The sequence below is a fragment of the Magnolia sinica genome, chromosome 4 (genome assembly GCF_029962835.1).
Source record: "Magnolia sinica isolate HGM2019 chromosome 4, MsV1, whole genome shotgun sequence".
In the NCBI taxonomy this organism is placed as follows: domain Eukaryota; kingdom Viridiplantae; phylum Streptophyta; class Magnoliopsida; order Magnoliales; family Magnoliaceae; genus Magnolia; species Magnolia sinica.
The window spans coordinates 25,658,845-25,681,704 of NC_080576.1; the positions used below are offsets into that span (position 1 = coordinate 25,658,845).

At 41.7% G+C, this 22,860-nt stretch overlaps 1 protein-coding gene and 1 non-coding gene across 4 annotated transcripts; one reads left to right on the top strand and one right to left on the bottom strand.

The window, feature by feature from the left end:
• Positions 1-483: 483 nt before the first annotated feature.
• Positions 484-569, top strand: TRNAM-CAU (transfer RNA methionine (anticodon CAU)). The gene is given in 2 exon segments: positions 484-521; positions 534-569. It is a non-coding gene; the product is annotated as a tRNA-Met (tRNA).
• A 3,868-nt stretch (positions 570-4,437) lies between these two features.
• Positions 4,438-21,900, bottom strand: LOC131242838 (calmodulin-interacting protein 111). 3 transcript variants are annotated; one of them, XM_058241740.1, is made up of 13 exons: positions 21,549-21,898; positions 19,354-19,515; positions 17,853-18,704; positions 10,120-10,326; positions 9,725-9,929; positions 9,054-9,595; positions 8,397-8,823; positions 7,238-7,318; positions 6,966-7,156; positions 6,673-6,884; positions 6,167-6,264; positions 5,657-5,796; positions 4,438-4,882 (listed from the first exon to the last, which is right to left on the bottom strand). In XM_058241740.1, the coding sequence occupies exons 1-10, from the start codon at positions 21,819-21,821 to the stop codon at positions 6,747-6,749; spliced, it is 3,078 nt and encodes a 1,025-aa protein (XP_058097723.1). In that variant the 5' UTR covers positions 21,822-21,898; the 3' UTR covers positions 4,438-4,882; positions 5,657-5,796; positions 6,167-6,264; positions 6,673-6,746. The 3 variants fall into 3 exon arrangements, with proteins under 3 accessions (XP_058097723.1, XP_058097722.1, XP_058097724.1); XM_058241739.1 differs by lacking the exon at positions 6,167-6,264; XM_058241741.1 differs by lacking the exons at positions 4,438-4,882; positions 5,657-5,796; positions 6,167-6,264; ... (1 more) ...; positions 6,966-7,156; positions 7,238-7,318 and adding an exon at positions 7,325-7,472 and having other exon boundaries at positions 21,549-21,900.
• Between the last annotated feature and the right edge of the window lie 960 nt (positions 21,901-22,860).

Consider the following 22,860-nt stretch of genomic DNA (forward strand, 5'->3'; position numbering starts at 1 on the left):
GCCTGGATGAATGGAAAACACAAATATTAGCTTGATCCATAACTTCTGTGGCCTCTTAAGAAGATTTCAACTGCCGGCATTTAATCCTCTCTATTTCCTGTGGTGTGATCCACTTGAGCTTTGTATCTGCCTTATTTTTGAGTCTCATGCCATGAAATGAGCTGGCAAAATTAACGGATGGCGTAGATTAAACACGTACATCACAGTGGCCCCATAGAGCTTGGCCACGTCGTGAACCCAGGGATCTACGGAGACGGGGAGCTGCACGCAATCCGCTTCCTCCACAATTAGATTGGTCGACCTGATTAGTAGACATCTGTTGTTGAAATAGGACCGTTCAGTATACTCATTTTTAGCCGTCCAACAAAGTGTTCACCTAAGAAAGTAAGAAACAGGGTTCCATGGCTGAAGCATTTTTTAATATACATATATATATACACAAACTAATATTCTACTAATATTTCCCTTGCTTATAAACACAACGGGGTGGTGGCGCAGTTGGCTAGCGCGTAGGTCTCATAGCTTGCTGAGTTATCCTGAGGTCGAGAGTTCGAGCCTCTCTCACCCCAGCTTTTTTTTCCCATCAGCAATGGGTGGGCCACACCATATGAATGGATTAGATTAAAGTAAGTAGGCCCACATTGACGATCATTCAAGAGTATTATTTTGAAAATCAGTATCTAAAATGGACCCAACGGTGTCTAGACGGCCCAGATTCACGCGAGTGCGTGGGTCCACTGATGAAAGCCTCATTTTTGGCCCCGATGAAAAGCTGGGGATCTAATTCTACTCGAGATATTGACAATATCCGTGCTGCGATAGAATGAAGATGAGGGCACACGTGCCACGTGTACTTTTACAGGACGCGGTTTGGCTGATGACCCAAGACCAGCCAGCTATATGGTGTCAAATCTCTATAGGCTCCACCATGATGCATGTATTTTATCCACACCGTTCATCAATTTCTCAGCTCATTTTACCGCATCAACCCCAAAATGAGACGTATCCAAAGCTCAAGTGGACCACACCATAGGAAAGAACGGGGAGAATGATGTCCACCGTTGAAACCTTCATAGGCTCACGTTGATTTTTATTTATCATCCAAATGTCCGTAAAGTTACACGGACATGGATGAAGGGAAAACACAAGTATCAGTTAGATTCGAAACTTTTATAGCCTCCGAGAAGTTTTCAACGGTAAGCATTCAATCCCCACTGGTTCGTGTAGTGTGGTCCAATTGAGCTCTGGATCTGCCTCATTTTCGGTCTTTTATTCTAAAATAAGCTGAAAAAATGGATGCACGGTGTGTATAAAATACGTATATTATGTAGTCCCGCGGAGGTTGACACAGAGGGTTAACAGCCAAACCATGTTCGAATGAACATGGATGGTTGGTCATTTTCTGTCCACGGTCTTTTTTTTTTTTCCACCGGTAAATTTCTGTCATACAAGTGTGGCCCAGCTGATAATCGAAAAATATCCTGATACAAAACTTTCATGTCCATAAGAATGTTTCAACGGTGCTCACTGAATCCCCATTGTTTCCTCTCTTGTGGCTAAGTTGAGTTTTGGATCCACCTAATTTTTGGTCACATGTCCTAAAATGATCTCCTAAAACGGATTAACGGAGTGTATTTCTCCAAAATATCTCATTGGGCCCCACCCAGCATTCTTGCGCAGGAAGTTCCTAGCTCAATTGGCATGAGCATAAGTGTGTATCAAGCAGCGCAATTGGCATGAGAATCTCCAATCCTACTCGTGCAAGTAAAAACGGCAGCCTTGTAAGTAGACTCGCAAGAGAATCATAGTCCGCTAACCCCTCGATTCCAATAAAGATCCAAGAACGTCCTCCTCTCCCAGCATTCTCAAAGCCTCTCTATCTCTTAAACGCCATGGATCCTCAAGAGAACCCACCACCACCATCAAACTGGCCATCACGTCTTGAATTCGTCGGCAGCGGCTTCATTTCTTTCTTGGGATGGGCCATTTCCGCCCTCGGCGAGAACAACATCTTGACCATAGTTGGTGCGATCATCGCAGCCGCCCCTTGGGCTATCATGATGTTCCGAGGGGCATCAAGAATCTTCCGACTTGCGACCCATCATGATCATCCACCCTCCATCACTCCGATCCATGATCATGCATCCTCCTCCGTTGCTCCAGTCCATGATCATGCATTCTCGTCCTTCTCCACCATGGACCACAGCAACGAAGGAGGATGCATGATCATGGACCGGAGCAACATCTCCTTCTTGATCAATAGAGGCCGCATGATCATGGACCGGATCGTCGACGTCTCCTTGTTGATCGATGGAGGGCGTATGATCAGGACCGTAGCGACGTCTTCTTCTTGAGCGATAGAGGGTGGATGATCATGATGGGTCACAGATCGGAAGATCCTTGATGCACCTCGGACCATCATCATAGCCCAAGGAGTGGCTGTGATGATCGCACCGCCTGTTGTCAAGATGATGTTGCCAGGATTGTGGCAGTAGCAGGCGTAAATGATGCATCCGAAGATAGAGATACAGAGGCTGTGGGCGAATTCTAGCCTTGGTAGGATCGTTGATGGTGGATGGTTGGATGGCGGTGATGGATTCTCTTGAGGATCCATGCTGATCATCTGAGCTTTGGATCTGACTCATCATTTATCCCACCATCCATGCTGAGGAGAAAGTGTACGAATCGATTAAGTCCCCATTCTCATCCCTCTTCATGTGATCTGGATCGTTGATGGGCCCCATTGTGTATGTTGGAAGCGCACATCTGGCCAATCGAATCCATTAACCTGGACTATTCATTAGGTGTTAGGCCCACATTTAATGACTTCTAACCATGGATGGCTGCGAAAAATAATGCCAAACCAAAGATGAATTGGATCATCTGATCAGATGATTATTCCACCATGGCTTGGAAGTTGCATCGATACTGATGGTCAGAGGCACCAAAAATCAGGCTCATCCAACCGTCAGTTAGGCCACCACAGAAGCCGGCCTCCAAATTCCAGATATACTTCATATGTAGTTTGATGTGGGTATTGAATGAAAAACAGACCGCTTAAACTATGGGACTCCGGAGAAGTACAGGTATAATCGTACCTTAGGGTGGTACTGGGCAGATGTGGGGCCCACGTGATTTGTACATGAAATCCATGCCATTGATCAGATGCTTAAGCGCATTTTACCACATCCAGAAAAATCAGGTGGGCTGCGTCACAGGTTATAAACTGGGAGGGAACCTACAACCTTAATTTTGGAGGATCCACCATGTTTATATAGAATCCTTGCCGTTCATACAGATGAAGGGTCAAGACATCGTGCTGTTTTTCAATTCATGTAGACCATGCAAATCGACCCATTGTTATGTATGGGTTTTATCCACACTGCCCATCTGTTCCACCAGCCCATTTTTGGGATGAGCCCAAACACAAGACAAATCCAAAGCTCAAGTGGACAAGACCACATGAAACAGTGGCAATATTAACACCCACCATTGAAACCTTTCTAGGCCTATTATGATGTTTATCTGCCATCCATTGCGTCCATAAGGTCACACAAACTGAAGAGAAAACACAAAAATCAGCATGATCCAAAACTACTGGCTCCCCTAATAATTTTTCAACTGTAGGCTTCCAATCCCAACTGTTTCCTATGGTGTGGTTCACTGCAATGCCTTTGTGACATCACTCTGTTCATCATATTTGCAAGCTGGTAAAACCGTGGGAGCCTAAAAACAAATCCCACGCTCTAGCGGACCACTACATAACCAAACAATGTGTGATGGGATTTTTAGTGGTTTGTGTTCAATTCCACTGTTTCTGGTGGTGTGGCCCACCCTAAGTTTTGAATGCGGCTAATTTTTTAGCCTCACATCATTCCATTAGCTCTCGAGGACATTGCAGTGTACCCCACCACAATAGTTTTGGTCTTGTCCACGTCCCTTGGACAACTACTATTGGTGAAAAATGAAGACTTGCACGTGAATGAAAAATACCATCTTCCAACTAACATTTCAAAAAAATCAAAGTCAATGTTAGCAATGTTAGTGTATAAATATTGTATATAAAAAAAATAGTTTAAAAGTATACAATTTTTATCTATGACAGAAAGATAATCTACATTAAATTTTTTTTTTTTTTAAAAAGTCCTCATAGATAATGAACTCATCGGCCCATTTTCTTATAAGGTAGATTGAAGCACAAGACCACGGAAGTTATAATTTGAGGAATTTGTGATTTGTAATTTTCAGCCAGAAAGGTACCCATTGGGTTACTCTTGCAAACATGAGTGGAACTTACAAGGAGTGGAAACTGAGAGCTACGTGGGTGAAACTCTCATGAGATCAACAAGGCACACCCCCACTAACATTGAAGCATGCCCGTAACTCACTACTTTTGAAGGTAGATTAGTCAACCAATGAAGGCCTAAAACATTTAAATTAAAGCAAAACCCTAGATAGATAAATGCAAAATATCAAAATGGACATACGAAGGTCTTAGTAGCAAGGACTGTTCAATGGATCCATCCCAACCACCAATGAGAAGGCAATTACATTAGTTCTCACAGAATATCATCCTTTTCTTTTCCTGTTCTTGGATAAACACTACTCCATTTGAATCCCAGGAATAGTCTTTAGAGCATTGACATACAAGAAGTATCTCCCCAAGGAGTCACCATTTCAATGGACAGCAGAGTCCCTATCATGTAAAGGTGGGCCAGCATTCTCTTGTTTCCACCCTTGTTAAGATATATTCCTGCAGACAAGGAGAAGAGCTTTGCAAAGCCTACACACATGCACAGACGCTCACCACATCTGCCAGCATGGCAGACAGGTATGACATCCAGTGCATCTGTCAGAGAGAAGTCCAATAACGTTGATACACCTGCCCCGATAAAAAGGCCAGTTGCAAGTCAGGAGGGCCACAGCATAATGTGTGTGTGTGTGTGTGTGTGTGTGTGTGTGTGTACGGCTAGGTAACAGAAGTTGCTTACCGTGTGGGGCTACTTTGATGGTTTTTTTTTTTCCCTTTTTGTATATCCATGCCATACATCCGTTTTATCCTATTATCTTAAGGACGTGATCCCAGAACTTTCAAGTAGATCCAAATGTCAGGTCGACCACACCACTAGAAACATTTGTAAATGACCATAAAAAGCTTTTTATGGGCCACAAGTTATGGATTACGCTGATCTTTACATTTTACCTTCATTCAGGTCTCGTTAACCTTACCAAGAGGTGTAAACTAAACATTATTGTGGGCCCCAGGAAGTTTTAATGGTAGGAGTTTAATTGCCACCGTTTCTGATACAATGGGCCATAGGAGGTTTTAATGGAAAGCGTTCAATCATCACTGTTTCCGATACTATGGTCCACCTAAGATTTGGATCTTCTTCATTTTTGGACTCATGCCATAAAGTAATCTTGAAAAACGGATGGACAGCATGGATATAAAATACATGGATAAAGTTCACCCCACGATGAGGGCCACACTGTCACTGGTGAGGCCGGGTATCATTGTCCCCACTGCACTCTGTGGTGTGATTCACTTGAGCTATGCATTTGCCTTGTTTTTGGGTTCATGATCTAAAATGAACTCTCCAGAAATACAGACGGTGTGGATATAACACATCCACGGAACTTGGTGACAGCAACATACCATCGGACAATCCGCTTCCATCATGTCGGTGGGAGTCTTTCCAGAGAATTGATAACTTGCCCGATAAGTAGCAAATGGTTAATGACGGTTCCACCAGTTTCGCCTTTGTTTACATCGCCTGACCGCATAGTGCCATTTCCCTACACATACAGTATCCTCTAATTTAATTTCCCAAAAAGATTTACATGATTGTAATCATTATTAAAATAAAATAAAATAAAAAACACTATTGCTACCTTCAAAACTGCCATATTTTGTGCTATTGGATATCAAAATCAGCCAAAATGCAAATTTCATATAGTTCATGGGCAAATTAATCAGTGGCCCATCCTCAGTGGCCCATCCAAGTCGTAACTGGGGGACTAGGTCTACAATAAGCCACCCTTCATGAATATTTGATCATGGTTCTATGATTTAATAAATAAATAAATTTCGAGGAGATCAAATGAATGAAATTAGAGAATAGAAAGCCAAAGTGCTTCTTTTTTTTCTTTTATCGTGAATAAAAACCTGGAATTGGGCCAGCAAAGGTGAGAAGCTTTCAGTGGAGTAAGAATGTACAATGCTGTGAGCTTCAAAGAAATGGTATGATAGATGTCATGAATTTCCTGCTTCAACCAATTAAAATTAGCACCTTACAATGGATCATAAAAATAAACATCAATCCATCAAGCATTTGTGCACTTTAATGGATAGATATTTTAAGGCCCGCAATTTGGTGACCTGAATTCATCCTATGGAGGGTCCCATAGTGGTTGGAGATACCCCAAAATCTCCCCCACCAAAAATCCCAACCGTCTGACTGGATCATGTAAATGTCGAACTTTCGTTGTCATTGTCCATTTTCATTAAGAGCCCCTAGGATCAGCTTATAAGAGACATATTAGGGCATCATCCATCACATGATGGGGCCCACCAGATCAATGGCTTAGCTTGAAAAAAATGGAGCACGCCTGCACCATTGCCAAGTAGAACAGAAAATAAATACTCTCTTTGGATCGAGCATCAGATGTTACCTCTTAACAGAAAATTGCATGCCTTTCAGAATTAGAAAATGGGAGGCAAAAGGCTCGAACAGATATGATACAAGTCATCTCGTGCTGCAGCTGGATACGAGCCTTTGAAACTTCGCCGATAGCTCCTCATAAGATTGAAATTCGGATGGCGGCACTCTCCCAATGGCAGCCTTGAAATGTGCCATTGATATCTCCGCAATGTCAAGGCTCTCCTGATACATGACAACTCACAAATCAATTGATTTCCTTAGAAGTAGAATAATACACCAGTTTACAGTAGGAACTCAACAGACTTCTAGTGCTGCAAGAGCTGCCTCCCTGCAGATTGACGAAATGTCCGCCCCAGTACAGCCTTCAGTAAGATGAGCCAGCTCTCTGATGCAGACATTCGAACTGCAAGGCATTTTGCGCAGATGAATATGGAATATATCTTCTCGGTCAGCTTCATTTGGGGGTCCAACATACAACAGCCGATCAAAGCGTCCTGTCCAAGATATATTGTTCATCAACTTGGCTTAGCAAGTATGCAAGCATAGAACTCACACGTATAAAGTCATTGTAGGACCTGGTCTTAAAAGGGCAGAATCGATCTTGTCGGGACGATTTGTAGCTGCAATAACAGTAACATCTACTCTTTGTTTCAAACCTGTACAAACCATATATTTAGTTGTATTAGAGATGGTGATCCAACCATAGTGTTGAATGTTGATGAGAGCTTCTCATGTTTCTGAACGGGAGGCTTTTTCTTCTCGTCCATACATAAAGGCAGTCTGCATTGACTGTACACATGTAAACAAGTGCTGCACACAGATCCAACAATTCGGTTGTCTGTAGCATTGCATGCTCGGTAACATATGACCAACTATTGTAAATATTAACATCATATTACATGTTGGACGTAAAAGATTGGCTTTTCTGTCATTAGTTTTCAAATGATTTTGTAGGTTAAACATGTTGGAGTGTTTCTAGACTTATCTTGCTCGCTATAGGAAGAAAAGCATTGACAATTGAAGGCTCATTTGGAAGTTCCCCTATTAGTGGCAGAGTGGATGAATGATGCATCCCACTCGCAGCCATTCATATCTCGCAATTTGGATCACAAAAGACAAGGAGATGGGAAGGTCACCAGTATGCCCAGAAAGCAAGGAGATTGGCTCAAGGAAAAAAGCAGAACCAATACCAATTTGGGAATACTTCCAAATGGGCCCTAAACATTAATTTCAATCCTGAAAAACACCAGATGATGGCATGGTTTCTTCTTTTCATCTTTGAAGGGTAGATGATAATATAGCTTCATTAAGAAGATCACTGTGAAACATATCAAATGCCTAACTAGTAATGAAAAAAGAAGTGGGATTTTAATAGAATGAAGAGACCCAAATCCACTACCTTGTGAGGCCATCATTTCCCACCATTGGGTGGCACATGTTGATCGATCTGGGCCATTCATTAGGTAGTGCCCACTGTGAATGTGCCATATACCAAAATTTGATGCAGTACGCTCATCAAGTGAACTACACATGTACATCAAATTTGGAACTTTGTACCCTTTTTCTAAAGACTCTTTTCTCATACAAGCATGATCTACCTGATGAGCAAACCAACATTATTCTTGGTGTCCAGTGTCCGCTGTGCACCACCTGATGAACTGTCCTGATATCTGACATGCATGACATCCAATGGTGGCAATGATACCCTGCATGGTAGCATAAACATTTTCTTACCATCCAATTCTACAAGAAGCTGAGTCATGACCCTATCAGCAACAGAAACCCCATCATTTTCTTGGCCACGGGTGACAGCAAGACCATCTATTTCATCGAAAAATATGATCGATGGAGCAGCAGCCCTCGCCTTGGCAAACAAAGATCTCACAGCCTTTTCAGATTCCCCAACCCATTTGCTGAAAAGCTCCGGTCCCTTCACTGCAATAAAATTCAGTTTTGCATTGGAGGCGACTGCACGGGCCATTAGGGTCTTACTGCAACCTGGAGGACCAAACATCAACACCCCTGTTGGTGGCCGAATCCCAACACGCTCGAAAGCATCCTGATGTTTTTGTGGCCATTCTACAGCTTCTATCAGTTGTCTCTTAACCTCATCTTGGCCACCAACGTCTTCCCAGCTAACATTTGGAACCTCAATCATAACCTGGAAATGAAAAAGCTTAGTTCATAGTTGATCTCATGCATTCCATCCACGTACCTTTTTGACGCAACATGCCATTATGAACATGAAAAGTTAATTATAAACTATGCCAACAATTATAAATACACCGATTTGGTACAAGGCACGAGTAGCCGAAATTATGTATGATTGGGTAGAAAAGCCAAGATGGACACGCATCTTAAAAACTATAAAAGAAGAAGAGAAAAAGCTACCTCTCGCATTGCACTGGGCCTCACTTCCATCTTGGCCTTTTCAAAATCATCAAATGTCACTTTAAGCAAAGGTTCTTGTTCCATTACACAATATTCTTTACCATTATCAATATAAACTGCATCTTGAAGAGAATTAATACTTTCCGGCGCCATGTCACAACAACCAGAAGAATGAGGGGGCCCTGATGATATGGTCAGATTTGAAAGCAACAACGTTGTGGAATCGACATGATCCATGGACGACACACCATCAACTTTAACCATGTCAGATCTCCCCATAACATCTTCAAAACTATCAAATCTGAGACATCGTTCCATGTACTGTTGATTGTGTGTCGCTGGAAACTTGTTTGGATTTTTCATCTTAATATAACGCCGAAGAGCAGTTAGTGCTGCCTTGTTGCAAAGTGCAGCTAAATCTGCGCCAACAAATCCATGGGTAGTTGAAGCAAGAGATCGAACTTGAGCGTCAACAAGGGAATGGTCCATTTCACTGAGAAGGTTAACCAGTATATCCAACCGCTGCTCTCGAGATGGCACTCCTGAAAGTAGATTTCTTCAGTAAATGCAGATTTCATGTCCATAAAATCATATTTAGTTCCACACAAAATCAGATCTCAAACAAGTAAATGTTTCCTAGAGGTGAAAAGATGAAAAGACTAGCACAACACCTATTTCAATTTCTCGGTCGAACCTTCCATGCCGTCTCAATGCTGAATCGATGCTATCAGGTCGGTTGGTGGCAGCAATTACCAGTACACTGCTGATTCTAATCTCATCCATCAACTTCAACAATGTTACGACCATTCTTTGAGACAGGTGTTCACCTCCATCTTTTCGTGCTGGGGCAATTGCATCCAATTCATCAATGAACACCTTGAAAACAGCAACTTGTCAATATTTATTTCTTCTTCGTTTTTTACCATTTTCTCCAAACTACAAGCTCGGATAATTCCATGAACTAAAAGAATATGTTCTAAAGTTCTGAAACACATAATGAATACCAGAAAAAAAAAAAACAAGAAATGCTTTCTTGCATAGGAGTGAGAAAGTGTGAGAATCTAACCACAGCAGGGGCGGCCCGTCTAGCTTTATCAAAAATTTGATGCAACTCTTGCTCACTTTTTCCGTAGTCTTCAGTAATAATCTCAGGCCCATTTATAGAGAAAAGTTTGACACCGGCATCATGAACACAAGAACAAGCCAGAGATGTTTTACCTGTACCAGGTGGACCATGAAGAAGTACCCCTGTGTACTTTGCATGGCGTTGGATCTGATGATGCATAAATCACATGTTACTATTGTACCGTGTAGAATATACATGATTATACTAAGGGCCTGTTTGGTTTTCCAATTTCCTAAGAAATGCAAAGTAAATGAGCCATAATTATCATTTCCAGGTGTTTGTTTAAAAATGAATTATGGCTCGTAAACCAGGAATCAAATACAATTGTAAAGGAAGTAGGTAAAGTAAATTGTAATTATCACATTTTCATACTATAGAACTCTCATTTTTACAATAATTTCTGAGTGAAACAAACAATGTGGCATAATCATCATTGCAGTCAAATGTTAGTGATGTCATCATACAATTACAAAGAGTAAATAATCATTACCCATTTACACCCATTGACCATTGTAATTGGAAAACCAAACAGGCCCAAATGCACTGTGTAAAATGGGTAAAAAGACATTACCATTGAAATCAACAGGAAATCATTACCATTGAAACTTAAAAAGTCAAAGTGCCATTAACTTTTTTCTTGTTAAGATGAATGAGGAAGTCTATTACTTGAATGGAGGAAAACTAAAATGCAGATGTGCAGAGGTAATCTGGAACCCTCAGGAAAGGAAACCATGGATTCCACAAACGGTCACCTAGAACAGTCATCTAGTGTGTCCTGTCTGCCTTGGCAATCAATTTTAACATCTTTTTTTTTGGAGAAATGAGCACCCACAAATTTAATTTAATTTAATTTCGAAAGATACTGGCAATTTATTAGAAGTGCGCCAAAAGCGCAAAAGAGCTACAAAAGCGACCCAAAAGAAGCTAAGAAAACCAACCTACACAGTGTAGATTGGAAGCCCAATCTTTTACATTTTCCATAGCCCTCTCAACCGACCAAGGCACCATCCTACACTTGTCTCCAAGAGACTTACCAGTCATATGGGAAGTAGCTCTAGAGTCAATGACCCAAGGAGGAGGAAACGGCACGTGGAGAGCAATACTTGATTGGGCTCTAGAAGGTTCTAGAACCTCTTGAACATGAAGTCGCACCAATGCGTCATAAGCCTCACAAGACAAAAACGGACTCATACATGGAAGACTTCTCTACTGTAGTTAGTTGAGGAGTCTCCTCGAAGCTCGTGGAGGTATTGCTAACGACAGACATGCCATCCCAAGATGGACGACCAATGCGATCCCAACATCTCTCAACGGAGTGATTTGTGCCTCCATAATGTGTACAAGAACGGGATGCGGGACATCCACGTCCACGTCCACCACAATTACCATGGTTGCCACAATCAGTGTCATGGCTACTGCCTTGGCCAACTGATCCACTCTCACCTCTACGTCCTGGCGCACTGCACATTGGAGCTCTAGAACTATGAGTAGAGGAGGGCCGGCCCCTAGTAGCATACGCAAATCGATCGGGTGGGAACATATGCAGAGGTGGATGAGGTATCGACCCTCTGACACATCATGGATAGCTATGAGAGGAGGAAGAGGGTTCATGACTATAATCTGCTTCCAAACACTACAATACGCAGAGTTGAGACCAAAGAGAAACTACATTATTCGAGTTTTCTCACGTTGCTTCCACACATGTTCATGGTCCATTGTACAATGGGAAGGTAGAGGATGATAGAGATCCAACTCATCCCACATTATCCCAAAGAGTAGAAAAGTACTCCCTCAAGGATCTTGAATCCTATTGAAATTTCCCGATGTCTGATGTCAACTGAAAGATTCTGGAGACATTCTTTGTTTCTGAGAACATATCATGAAGGGTGTCCCACATCCTTTTTTGCTGAGTTAAGGAACATGACGGAATTGCTTACAGTAGGCTCCATACTGTTAAGTAGCCAAGTCATGAAATGGAAGTTGTCCTTGGTCCAGGTGTTGAAATTTCCATCCGTAAAATCTTGTTCTTCATCTAAGATATGAGAGAGTCTATCTATTCCTCCTAAAAACAGCTTCACAGGTTGAGCCCACTGCATGTAGTTATTACCATTCAACTTCACCGTTGTGACTTGTGATAGATAAGGGATGGGATTTTGAAGATCCTAACCTAGAGCTCGAACCAATCTTGTCCTCTATAGGAACCCACAAAGACAAACCCAAATTGCAGATCACTCAAAAAAAAAAAGAGGCACAAGAGGCAAAAACACAACAATTTTACAGAAAATTGGGATTCCAGATGGTGGCCTGGAGGTCCAGGAGCAGCAAAGACCAAGAGGTGGTTGAAACCAACAACATGAGCACTTCACAAGAGCTGGCTAAGCACAAAAGCATACATCATGAGCTCTAGTGTATGTTCATACCCACTAGAGCCCAAAACCAGCACTTTCAATCCACATTTTAGCATCAAAATCCACTCCTAAAATGACATCCTAGGTAGGTAAAGACAATGAATCCAACCCACCATGTGAAGAGAATTGCAAAAAACAGCCACCGATTTGAGAAGAATCAATGAAACTAAAAAAAATTTGGGGGTTTTCGGCTGAAAATAAAAATTGGCTCATGCATACCTTAAATGATCTAAAAAAATCTTGCAAAAATTACCATAAATCTTTTAAAATTGAGATGTATTACATTATGCCATTCCTGTTTTTTTTTTTTTTATAAAAAAAACGGACCGTACAAACCGTACATATGTTGATGTCAGTCGTACAGTTGCTAACGTCAATGTCTCCTCAAGTTTCACTAAAAAAATTCACCGTTTTCCCCATGTTTCCCCAATGTTTCCTCGTATTTTTGGTTATCAGTGATATCGATATTTTTTCCATATCCCCGGCCTCTGAAGCTTGTAGCAATACCAATACTTCGAACACTGGCCGTATAAAAAAAATATCACATTCTCAATCACGGATATTTCCATGCCGTTCCACAATCATGTCATAATTTGAGCATTCTCTTACATTCATTCATCATACTTCTATCATTCTCATCCAGTTTTCCATGGTCATCATTCATATATATATATATATATATATATATATATATATATATATATATATATAAGTGTTTTAAATAGCAGCGGTAACATGTTGCGTAGCGTTCAACCCTCTATAGTGTAACGCAAGTAGTGTAGTGTATAGCATAAGCTACACAATACTTCTAATTTTTAATTTTAAAATAGAAAAAAATATGATAAATAGTAAGAAAAAAACAAAAAATATATATAAATGACTAAAAGATGATTCATTTTTTCAAGTATAAATGCCTAAAAGATGATTCATTTTTTCAAGTATAAGCATGTTCAAACAAGTTATTAATCATCATTTATTATTAATGCCTAATACAAAATGTCTAATTGAAACCACATACATAAACCAAATCAAATCAAATTATTAACTTTTTAAGCAAACTATAATTAATAATGTCTAATTGAAACCACTAGTCAAAAGTATGAAAAGAAATTAAAATCCCACAAGTTGAGAATATTAAGAACAAAATACAAAATATAATTACCTTCAAAGAAAATACAAAATATAATTATCATTTATTAAAATAAAAAATTTTTAAAAAAGGTGTAGCGTACGCTACATACTACGGCTGAAAGTGACCAACCGGACATTTGGGGGGGGGGGGGTGGTGGGGTGGTTGGGCACCATCTATCCGTAGACTATGCGTGCGCCAGCCAGGCCATGACCGTGTACTCGCGCGGGTGTGCACCATTTCGAAGTCTATATAAAGACTTCCCTCCTCCATTTTGTTTACAGCGAAAATCAGTTTCCTTCCTAGTCAAAAACTCCATGTTGCTATTGTTTCTGTTAAAGGTGTACACGAGTCAAACCGAGTCGAGCTGGGCACAGCTCAGCCACTTGCTGACCCCAGCTCGGTCCTCAAGCCTGACTGGCTAGCTCGGCTCGATTCGGTTAGCAACTCGGGCCAATTCAAGCCGAGTTCGCCTATGCAGCATTTTCACAAACACATGGACTGCACCTTCAAAATCTTACTATATGTAAAACAACAACAATGGTTTTACAGGTATTTCATCAAACACCTTCTAAGCAACATAAAAATCAAGAAAAAAAAGGTATTTGTTTCATATACATACCTTCCTTGCCACCAGCCACACTTCGTTGAGTCATTTCATCAAACACTTGGTGAGCAACATCAATATCAAAGTAACCGAGTCACCGAACTGGTTCGATTCGAGTTGGGTTCGATCCGAGTCGAGTCGAGCTCGAGCAAGCTCGAACTTGGTTCGAAATTTTTTTGAGCTCAAAAAATCAGCTTGAACTCAGTTTCGAACCAAGTCGAATCGAGCTTTTTCGAGTTGAGTCGACTCGAGCGAGCTAACCGAGCTAACTCGGTTCATGTACAGCCCTAGTTTATGTTCTTTTGGTTGCCAAGTTTGTCGTTAAGTTAACTCGGCACTTTCGGATTAAATTGCAAGTGGTTCGAGCCCCGTATAGTGAGTGCATCACTGGGACTGGGTCATAGTCATTGTATACTGGAGGTCAATTGCTCTACAAACCTGTTGTGCACTTGGGACGCTGTCCAAGAGGAGCAGATTCAATTTCAAGCCGAATGACTCATGTCACGCTTCGACTTAACTTTAAAAGTGCTCCGCCTTATTCGTTTTAATTTCCTTTTTTGTTTTATATGGTTTATTTGATTTTGACCATAGAATCCAACATAGCAATCACCTACACATCATCATGCTCTTCAGACGCAAGCCATACAAGAGGCCGAAACACCAAAGAAAAGAAACCTTAGGTTCCTTAAGGAAGCTCAGCCCACAGGAGAATGAAAAGGAGAAAACGAAAAGAAGGAGAAAGGGATTTAAGAGGTAAGAGTAGAGGAAGATCCAAGCTTGATCGATTAGTGCTTTGATACCATGAAAGTTTGTGATAAAAGGGAAAGAGAAGACGCAAGAGGGGGTGATGCAGGACAATTAACCACTTGCTCTAAAAGCTCGAACTGTTAGAGTATGGCGAATTAATCCATTTATCTCATAGCCCAGGCCCCACATCTCATGGGTTTTAAGACCTCGGCCGAACCCCCTTCGTGAGCCCCAAATCAAATGGGCCGCCCACCCCGAGCATGTCCCCGCATCTCACGGGCTACCCCACTCGAGCCCGGTGTGAAATGCGCATTAATCACCCCTGGTGAGGAGTCTCGAACACGAGACCTCCTCCGTGAGCCGCACCCACCCCGAGTGTGCCCCTGCATCCCACAAGCGACCCCACTCGAGCCCAGTATGAAAATGCCCCTGCATTAATCACCCCTAATGAGGAGTCTCGAACCAGAGACCTCCCGCTCTGATACCAATTTGATGCAGGACAATTAACCACTTACTCTAAAAGCTCGAACTGTTAGAGTATGACGAATTAATCCCTTTATCTCATAGCCCAGGCTCCACATCTCATGGGTTTTAAGACCTCGGCCGAACCCCCTTCGTGGGCCCCAAATCACATGGGCTGCCCACCCCGAGCATGTCCCCGCATCTCACAGGCTACCCCACTCGAGCCCGGTGTGAAATGCGCATTAATCACCCCTAGTGAGGAGTCTCGAATACGAGACCTCCTCCGTGGGCCGCACCCACCCCGAGTGTGCCCCTGCATCCCACAAGCAACCCCACTCGAGCCCAGTGAGAAAATGCCCCTGCATCAGGGGGAGAGAGAGAGAGAGAGAGAGAGAGAGAGAGAGAGAGGAATGGAAAAGAGGAAAAGAGATGTTAGCATTGGACGTCCCCACCCTCTTGCTTTTATTTACTCAAGTCATAAAATCAAAATACTAAAAATATCCCTCACCTTACACACTAAACAATATAAGCCCCTGAAAATATAAAATATGCATAAGAAGAGAGATTAAAGGATAGAAACAGAGGATTAGGTGGGTTGTCTGATTAGACAGCCCATGTTGATCAACTTTAACATTAAAAAAATATGAATAATTTCTTTTGTTGTGGAGTAGGCCAAGGAAATGGATGCTAAAACTGAAAGTAAAGGAAATTTTATTGTGCAAATGAAATATTATTTGATCATGGAAATGTCACATCAGGTGCACCTATCAGAATTGGAACAGGCCAATTTACCAGATCCACCTATCATCGCTGGCATAAACATGAAGGAAATTGAGAAGTAGAATAGAAATGAACAACAGTGTCACAAATATGTTAAAAGGTAGTTCACATTCCTGATTTTTGCTGCATGCACTAACTTTTCTACTTTTGACACTAGAATAGTACTTTCACCATCATCGTACCACAATCACAGCCTTGTCCCATGTATTTGGGTCAGCTTTCGCATCAATGTGTCTGACCCTAGTTTGATCAAGATCCAAAACAACTACAGCCCACCTGACATCAACCCTCCTTTACCTGTGGTTGAGACCGGCTAGCACACTGCTACCAGGAACTGATGCCTACACCATGAAAATGGTGGACAAACGTGCAAGGAAATATGTCTCACTTGTTGTGTGTCTGTGTGTGCACGTTCCATCTTACATTACCAGGAAATGGCATATACCAGTGCTTCTCAGAAATAAATAAACAAACAATACCATTCAAAAAGGAAAAATAAAAAATAAAAATATTAGCTATGGGATTAAGTTATTTGGTCAGTTATTTGGTTTATCAGAGCAGTTTTGGGACAGATTCTTTGGTCTGTTCCATTGTTGTCGGGTAATGCCTGAATCAATCAGCGCTTCCTTCCTTGCATGACATGGGCCTCATGAGTTATAAAGGAAGTTGTGGTAGCTCTCTTCTAGCAGAGGAATGACAGATGCTTTCAGAACCAGAGTAGGCCTCTGGATGAGGTTTCCAAAAGGGCGAAGCTGGAAGTTATGGCCTGGGCCTCCATTATAAAGGCTTTTAGGGATTGAGCTTTAACCTCTTCAGTTCCTGGCTTTGTGCTCTGTAATTTTGTCTCTTTTGCTTTCATTTTCTTTAACAAAAATGATCACCTTTCATAAAATAATAATAATAATAATAATAATAAATAATAATAAATAAAAAGGAAAAGAAAAGGTCAAGGGAGGAGGTTCTAGATTGGTTTCAATCTTATTAATGTGAACAAGGAAATGTTGAGTTAGGTGGGAGGGTCTACACTAGTTTGGAATCATTGACTTGCGGAAAAGTTCGCAGATCCAGGTTAAAATATGACTCTCTAGCTCATGCATGCACGCAAACACAAGCAGTTGGATGATAATGGTACACCCAACTAGCATATAAATGTCAACATGTCAAGCATGCACAACACCCAACCAGTTAAAAAAGTCAGACCCACCAAGAATAAAACCTGCTGCAAAAATCTGACCAATCACTTATCATGTGGCCCACAACATAGAAACAATGGACAACTTCCAACTGGACCAAGCTACACACGCGGACCACTTGAAGAGCAGATTGGTCTCTTTTTTTTGGCTTTTTTTTTTTCTTCTTTTTTTTTTCAGGTGATCTTCATGATGGGGCCAACCTGTTGGTCAGATTGGATGTCAACCATACTCTGTGGTTCATAGTCCCAAAAGTAGATTCATAAGGGTGCCTGAAGCTGAAACATTGGGTGGAAATAGCAATTCCCGTGCCAACATTTAAGTTAAAAAGTAAATAAATAAACACCAACCTTGTCAACAATGATTTCCTTCAATTCTGCAAATTCTTTCGACAGGCCACCCAACTTTGAAATACTAAATGCCTCCTCATCCTCCACCAGCAATGAGCTTCCTTTATCTTGAGTTCCTGTTACCAAAGGCATGGGTGACAACAGATGCACTTTTGTGCTAGAGTCGACCAAAAAGGCAGCAACCACATGGCCCACCGAATTGGGAGTTCGAATTTCATGAGGCAACAAACTCAGTTTCCCTTCCTGTACAGAATTCTGGAAAGAGCTCTCCACTGATAGTTTAATAGCATCTTCCACACAGAAAAAGCCAGTGTGGGTACCTACTGGGAGTGCCACAAGATTTCCATGGAGTAAACTTCGAGAACAAAGCCAACAGGCAGAACCAATCTCCCAAAGACGTCTTGCTTTTTCATCCTCCAGTTCCATCCTAATAGCAGATATATTGAAGGATGTCCCATCCAACCGATCTACACTCAACGCTGACTCTCGAAAACTACTCAAATGTGGCTGGCTAACACTTGGAGAAGTAACCTTTGACTGATATGGGGAAGGTGTCTTTGGGGATGAAACATCACAGACTGTTTCAGCTGGAATGTCAAAGGAGGATGACATGTCACTACTCACTGTTTGCCCATGGTATGATGGGACCAGTTTTAGGTGAAGGTCCTTGCATTTGTACAATGAGAGACCAGAAACTTCCTCATTAGTTGAGTCATGCACCTCATTAATCCCATTTAGGGGACAGGCTATGGATTGATTTTTGACAAGGGAAATGAATATGATCCTACCCATAGCAGGACCACCCATGGTGCAAGACAAACTCCAAGACAGCCTTGCACCATTCTTCAAAACCTACAAAAAGGAATGGCCCAAGTACATGTGGTCAGAAGTCTTTTTTCCCTAAGAAAAAGAGGGTTCTTTTATGATGCTGGTTCAAAGGAAACCTTTTTCTTTGATGCAGAAATGGTACAGATGGAGCCCACTTTTAGGTGATGTTAGTTGTTCATCTGGCAGACCCATTATGGGATGGGACATGCCCCCAGCATCTCACCAATCAAATGATCCTAGCCATCTGACTGGAAGCTTGCAAACGACCAGCATAGGCAACGTTACACACTGAATGGAGGTGCTATTGCATGGTTTAGATCATCAGATGAGGAAGATTTGTGGCATCTCCCATCCATAATAAGCCCCGCCACACCGAACAATTTGGATCACCGAAAGTTGGCCCAGTGGTTCAAGCGCGTGGCTCAATGGTAGGCAGGTGTTTTTCAACATCCTCGTCTCGGATTCAAGCCCAGCTTACCCATCCAGACCATTAAAAAAAAGGTGGCCCACATGTCCAGTTTGTTGGCTCAGGAATTTGTTCGATCAAACAATCCCTCAAGATAGGAAGTTCAATAAGTAACAAATATTCCATCTCAAAGACGAGATCTTAGCATCATTGTTGTTTTGTTCTTGCAAGAAGCAATGCAATGCTAAAGTCAGTTGGAATTCAAACCTTCGAAGAAGGCAAAACTTCGGCAAGTGCAAAGAAACTTCCAACATTTGAAACCATGTTATTGCCGACATCAATACCGAAATGATTGGAACACTCATCAGCTAATGAGTCAAGAGGGGAAGAATCATTATATAATTGCTTGCTCGAGTCAGGAAGTGAAACCTGCAAGTCAACAATAGACCGGTTAAAATTTAGAAAAGATCAGTTGCAAAACATTTAAACAAGCATGTAGAACGTCCAAATTATCCTTTGCTTTTCCGATGTCTTTCTAATGCTCAATTGCAAGCTGGTTTATGGACCAATCTCCATCATCAAGTGCCATTTAACAAATGGCAATAACCTTGCAAACCTCAATTGATGCACTTTGGCAATTGCAATGGACTGTCCACTTACTAGGCGGGTCATAGATTTCTTTCAATGCTCAATAGCTAGTCGCTTTATGGACTGATATGCATCATCTAGTACCGTTTAACAAATGGCATCAGCCTTACAAACCCTCATGCTGCACTCAGGCAATCACACTGGACAGTGGACAGTCCAATTACTAGACGGCTTAATGGATTAGCCTAGCCCAATAATCATGCTGATTGGAATTTGATGACTGCCAACCCACCACATTTTCTTGGATAAAAGAAAAAATTACGACAACAGTCAAGAAAAAAGCTCTATAAATCAAATGGTTAGAAACATCGAATTGCTGCAATCTTTTATTATTGGCCCATCCATCAGGTGACCTATTGGTTGGTCAGTCTGGATTGATTGAAGCAATCACAATGTAATGAGTTATATGGTCAAAAATAAATAGGGTCTCATATTGGATCCTGCCTAGGCCTGGGAATGGGTCAGGTTCAGTCAAGCTTGGAGTCTGCCGAAGCTCGATCCATCTAATAAACGGGTCAAAAAATCTGGCCCTAACCTGACCTGCTACCCATTACCTGGTGACCCAACCCGACCTGCTTAAAATTTCTAGGGCCCGAACCCGACCTGACCCATTTAATTGCTGTCGGGTCGAGCTCAACCAACCAGCCAAACCCAACCCATATAGTAACTTTAATATCTCAAATTAAGCTTCTTTGCTATTCTGGTGTTTTCATGTGTATTGAGCTCACTATTACACATTTATGGATTGGGTTTTAACGACACGTGTACGTTTCATCCCATCTTTGACTCACAAGAGAGCAATCACACGTGTATCTTAGGATTCCTTTGTTTCAGGTAATGGGTTGGGTCGAGTCATTTGGCCTGGCCCACTGATTCAATATATGGGCGGGTCAGGTCAAGTTGGCCTAAACACGAGCCCAACCCACTGATCTAAAAGGGCTACCTTTTTTGCCCGAGCCCGACCTGCAACTCAATCCAACTTGGCCCGAACCTAGCTTAGAAGCAGATTGGGCCAATTGACCCATGGGTTGACCCGAGCAGTTGCCACCCCTAATCCTGCCTCTCTCAAGCTACTAATTGAATGCGCGAAAGCAATCATACACGATGTTTGGATGCACTATTGAATTTAATTCCCATCGTTATCACTAGTCTGATAAACCGGAGGTAACCAAATTGCGGTTTCCTTAGCATCCATATCAAGAGTACGTATTCCAAAATCCAAACTGCAATTATGTTACTTGCAAGTTGGACTAAGAAGAACTGTAACCGCAAGTTAGAGGACTAATTGCTAGTTCCAAATAGCAGTTATATGATACAGAAGCCATGTGCAATACATACAAGATTTTCATTCTCACAGTGGAGCCCACAGTTCAATGATCCAAACGATTGGTCTGTTGCATCTCATGACAGATGGAGCATGCACAAAAATCTCCTCATTGGAACAATATCAACCTTTCAATTTGTGGCCTATGGATTAGATGGTTAAGAACAGAAATGCAATAACGGCCCACATTGAACTGAAAAGCCCCAAGTTGTTCCATGGGGCCTTCTAACTTGGGCTATTTTTGGGGATTGGTCCATCAAAGGTGGAAAGCAAAACACCAACGGTCTTGATCCACGTAGCCCACTCTTCATAATAAAAACCTGCATATAGAGGACAAAGAGGCAGGCTGCCGACGAATGCTAACATACATTATCTCTCGTCATTTCGTCTTGATTGAATCGTAAGTTCGCAATTCAATTCAGTTGTGCACCAAAATGCAGCCAGAAAATGAAAATTAAAAACCAAAAACAAGAGCAGAACAGGATATTACCGAGACGAGGGAGTGGGGGAAGAGAGAGGATGTGGCCATCGCAGTCTGAGAGAGCCAGATGACGGCAGCATGGCCACTGCGCTTGGATTCGACTTCGGAGATTCGACCGATAAAAGCGGAAGTGGAGATGACGGAAGGGTATTTGAGGGTAGCTCTTTGGAGGAGAGAGCAAGAGAGATCTTCGTCGTTGAGAGGTGACTGTGAAGATTCTGGTGTGGAAGGAGATGACTTTCTCAAGGGTTTTGAAGGCTTCTTGGCGGATTTTGGTGCCATCTCCACCGTTGTACAATTCCCTGGCTTTTTCGATACATGGCCGCTCTGCTCTGCCACTCTTATAAAACCCCGCGCAGGGGTTTTTCTGCCGGAGGAGTTCTATTTGATACTCTGCAGCGTATGGCGGTTGATGCACAGTCACCCATAAATTGTCCAGGTGGCATATATTATCTTGAAAATTGAAATCGATTAGCTTGTGAAATTTTCGTTATCTGTGAGTAATAGTCAAAATATAAGGTTCGTTGAATAATGCTAAACCATGATTTATGGACACTCGTTTGTTAAAATAGGACCATCGGATTTTTTTATATATAATAGTCTAATCTAAGTCCGCGAATGCAATAGCCAGGTGATCAATGCTTAATTTTGGCAACGACGGTCAGGTAATCAGTAGATTTTTTTATTTTTTTTTATTTTTTAATACTTACACACACACGCACACATACCCCACATACTCACGCCATTGTACAATTTCACCACCTATAGGTATTCGAATCCTTGACCAGGTGTTGAAACTCCGAAGAGTCTACCAGTACCCATAGGTGGTGAAATTCCACTAAGGTGTGAGTGTGTGCGTATGTAAAAAAAAAAAAGAGTAAGGACCCAGGTAATCAATTTATCCGGCTCATCTTAGGCATGGTCAAGGAGATACAGCTCTCGGGTGGACCATACAATGGGGATTATTTTCCTACCATTAAAAACATTTGGCACCACAAAAGTTTGAGTGTGTATGGTCGGGAAAATTCAGTATGCTTGCTTCTCATTGTTACACATCATTCCCAAAGACACTCCCTCACAAAACATGCCAGGGTTTTATAAGAGTGGCAGAGCAGAGCGGGATCTCTTTCCTAATAGATTATCATGCTACGCTATATTTATTTGTGTGAAACTTTTCTAGCCCGTCATGATTTATGTGTCAGATCTATATCACTTATCAATTTTTTTTCTAGATTATTTTAAAGCGCAAGCCAGAAAAATGAGGCATTTTTAGAGTTCAGGTGAACCACACCATGACAAGGGATTGAACCACGGCTACTAA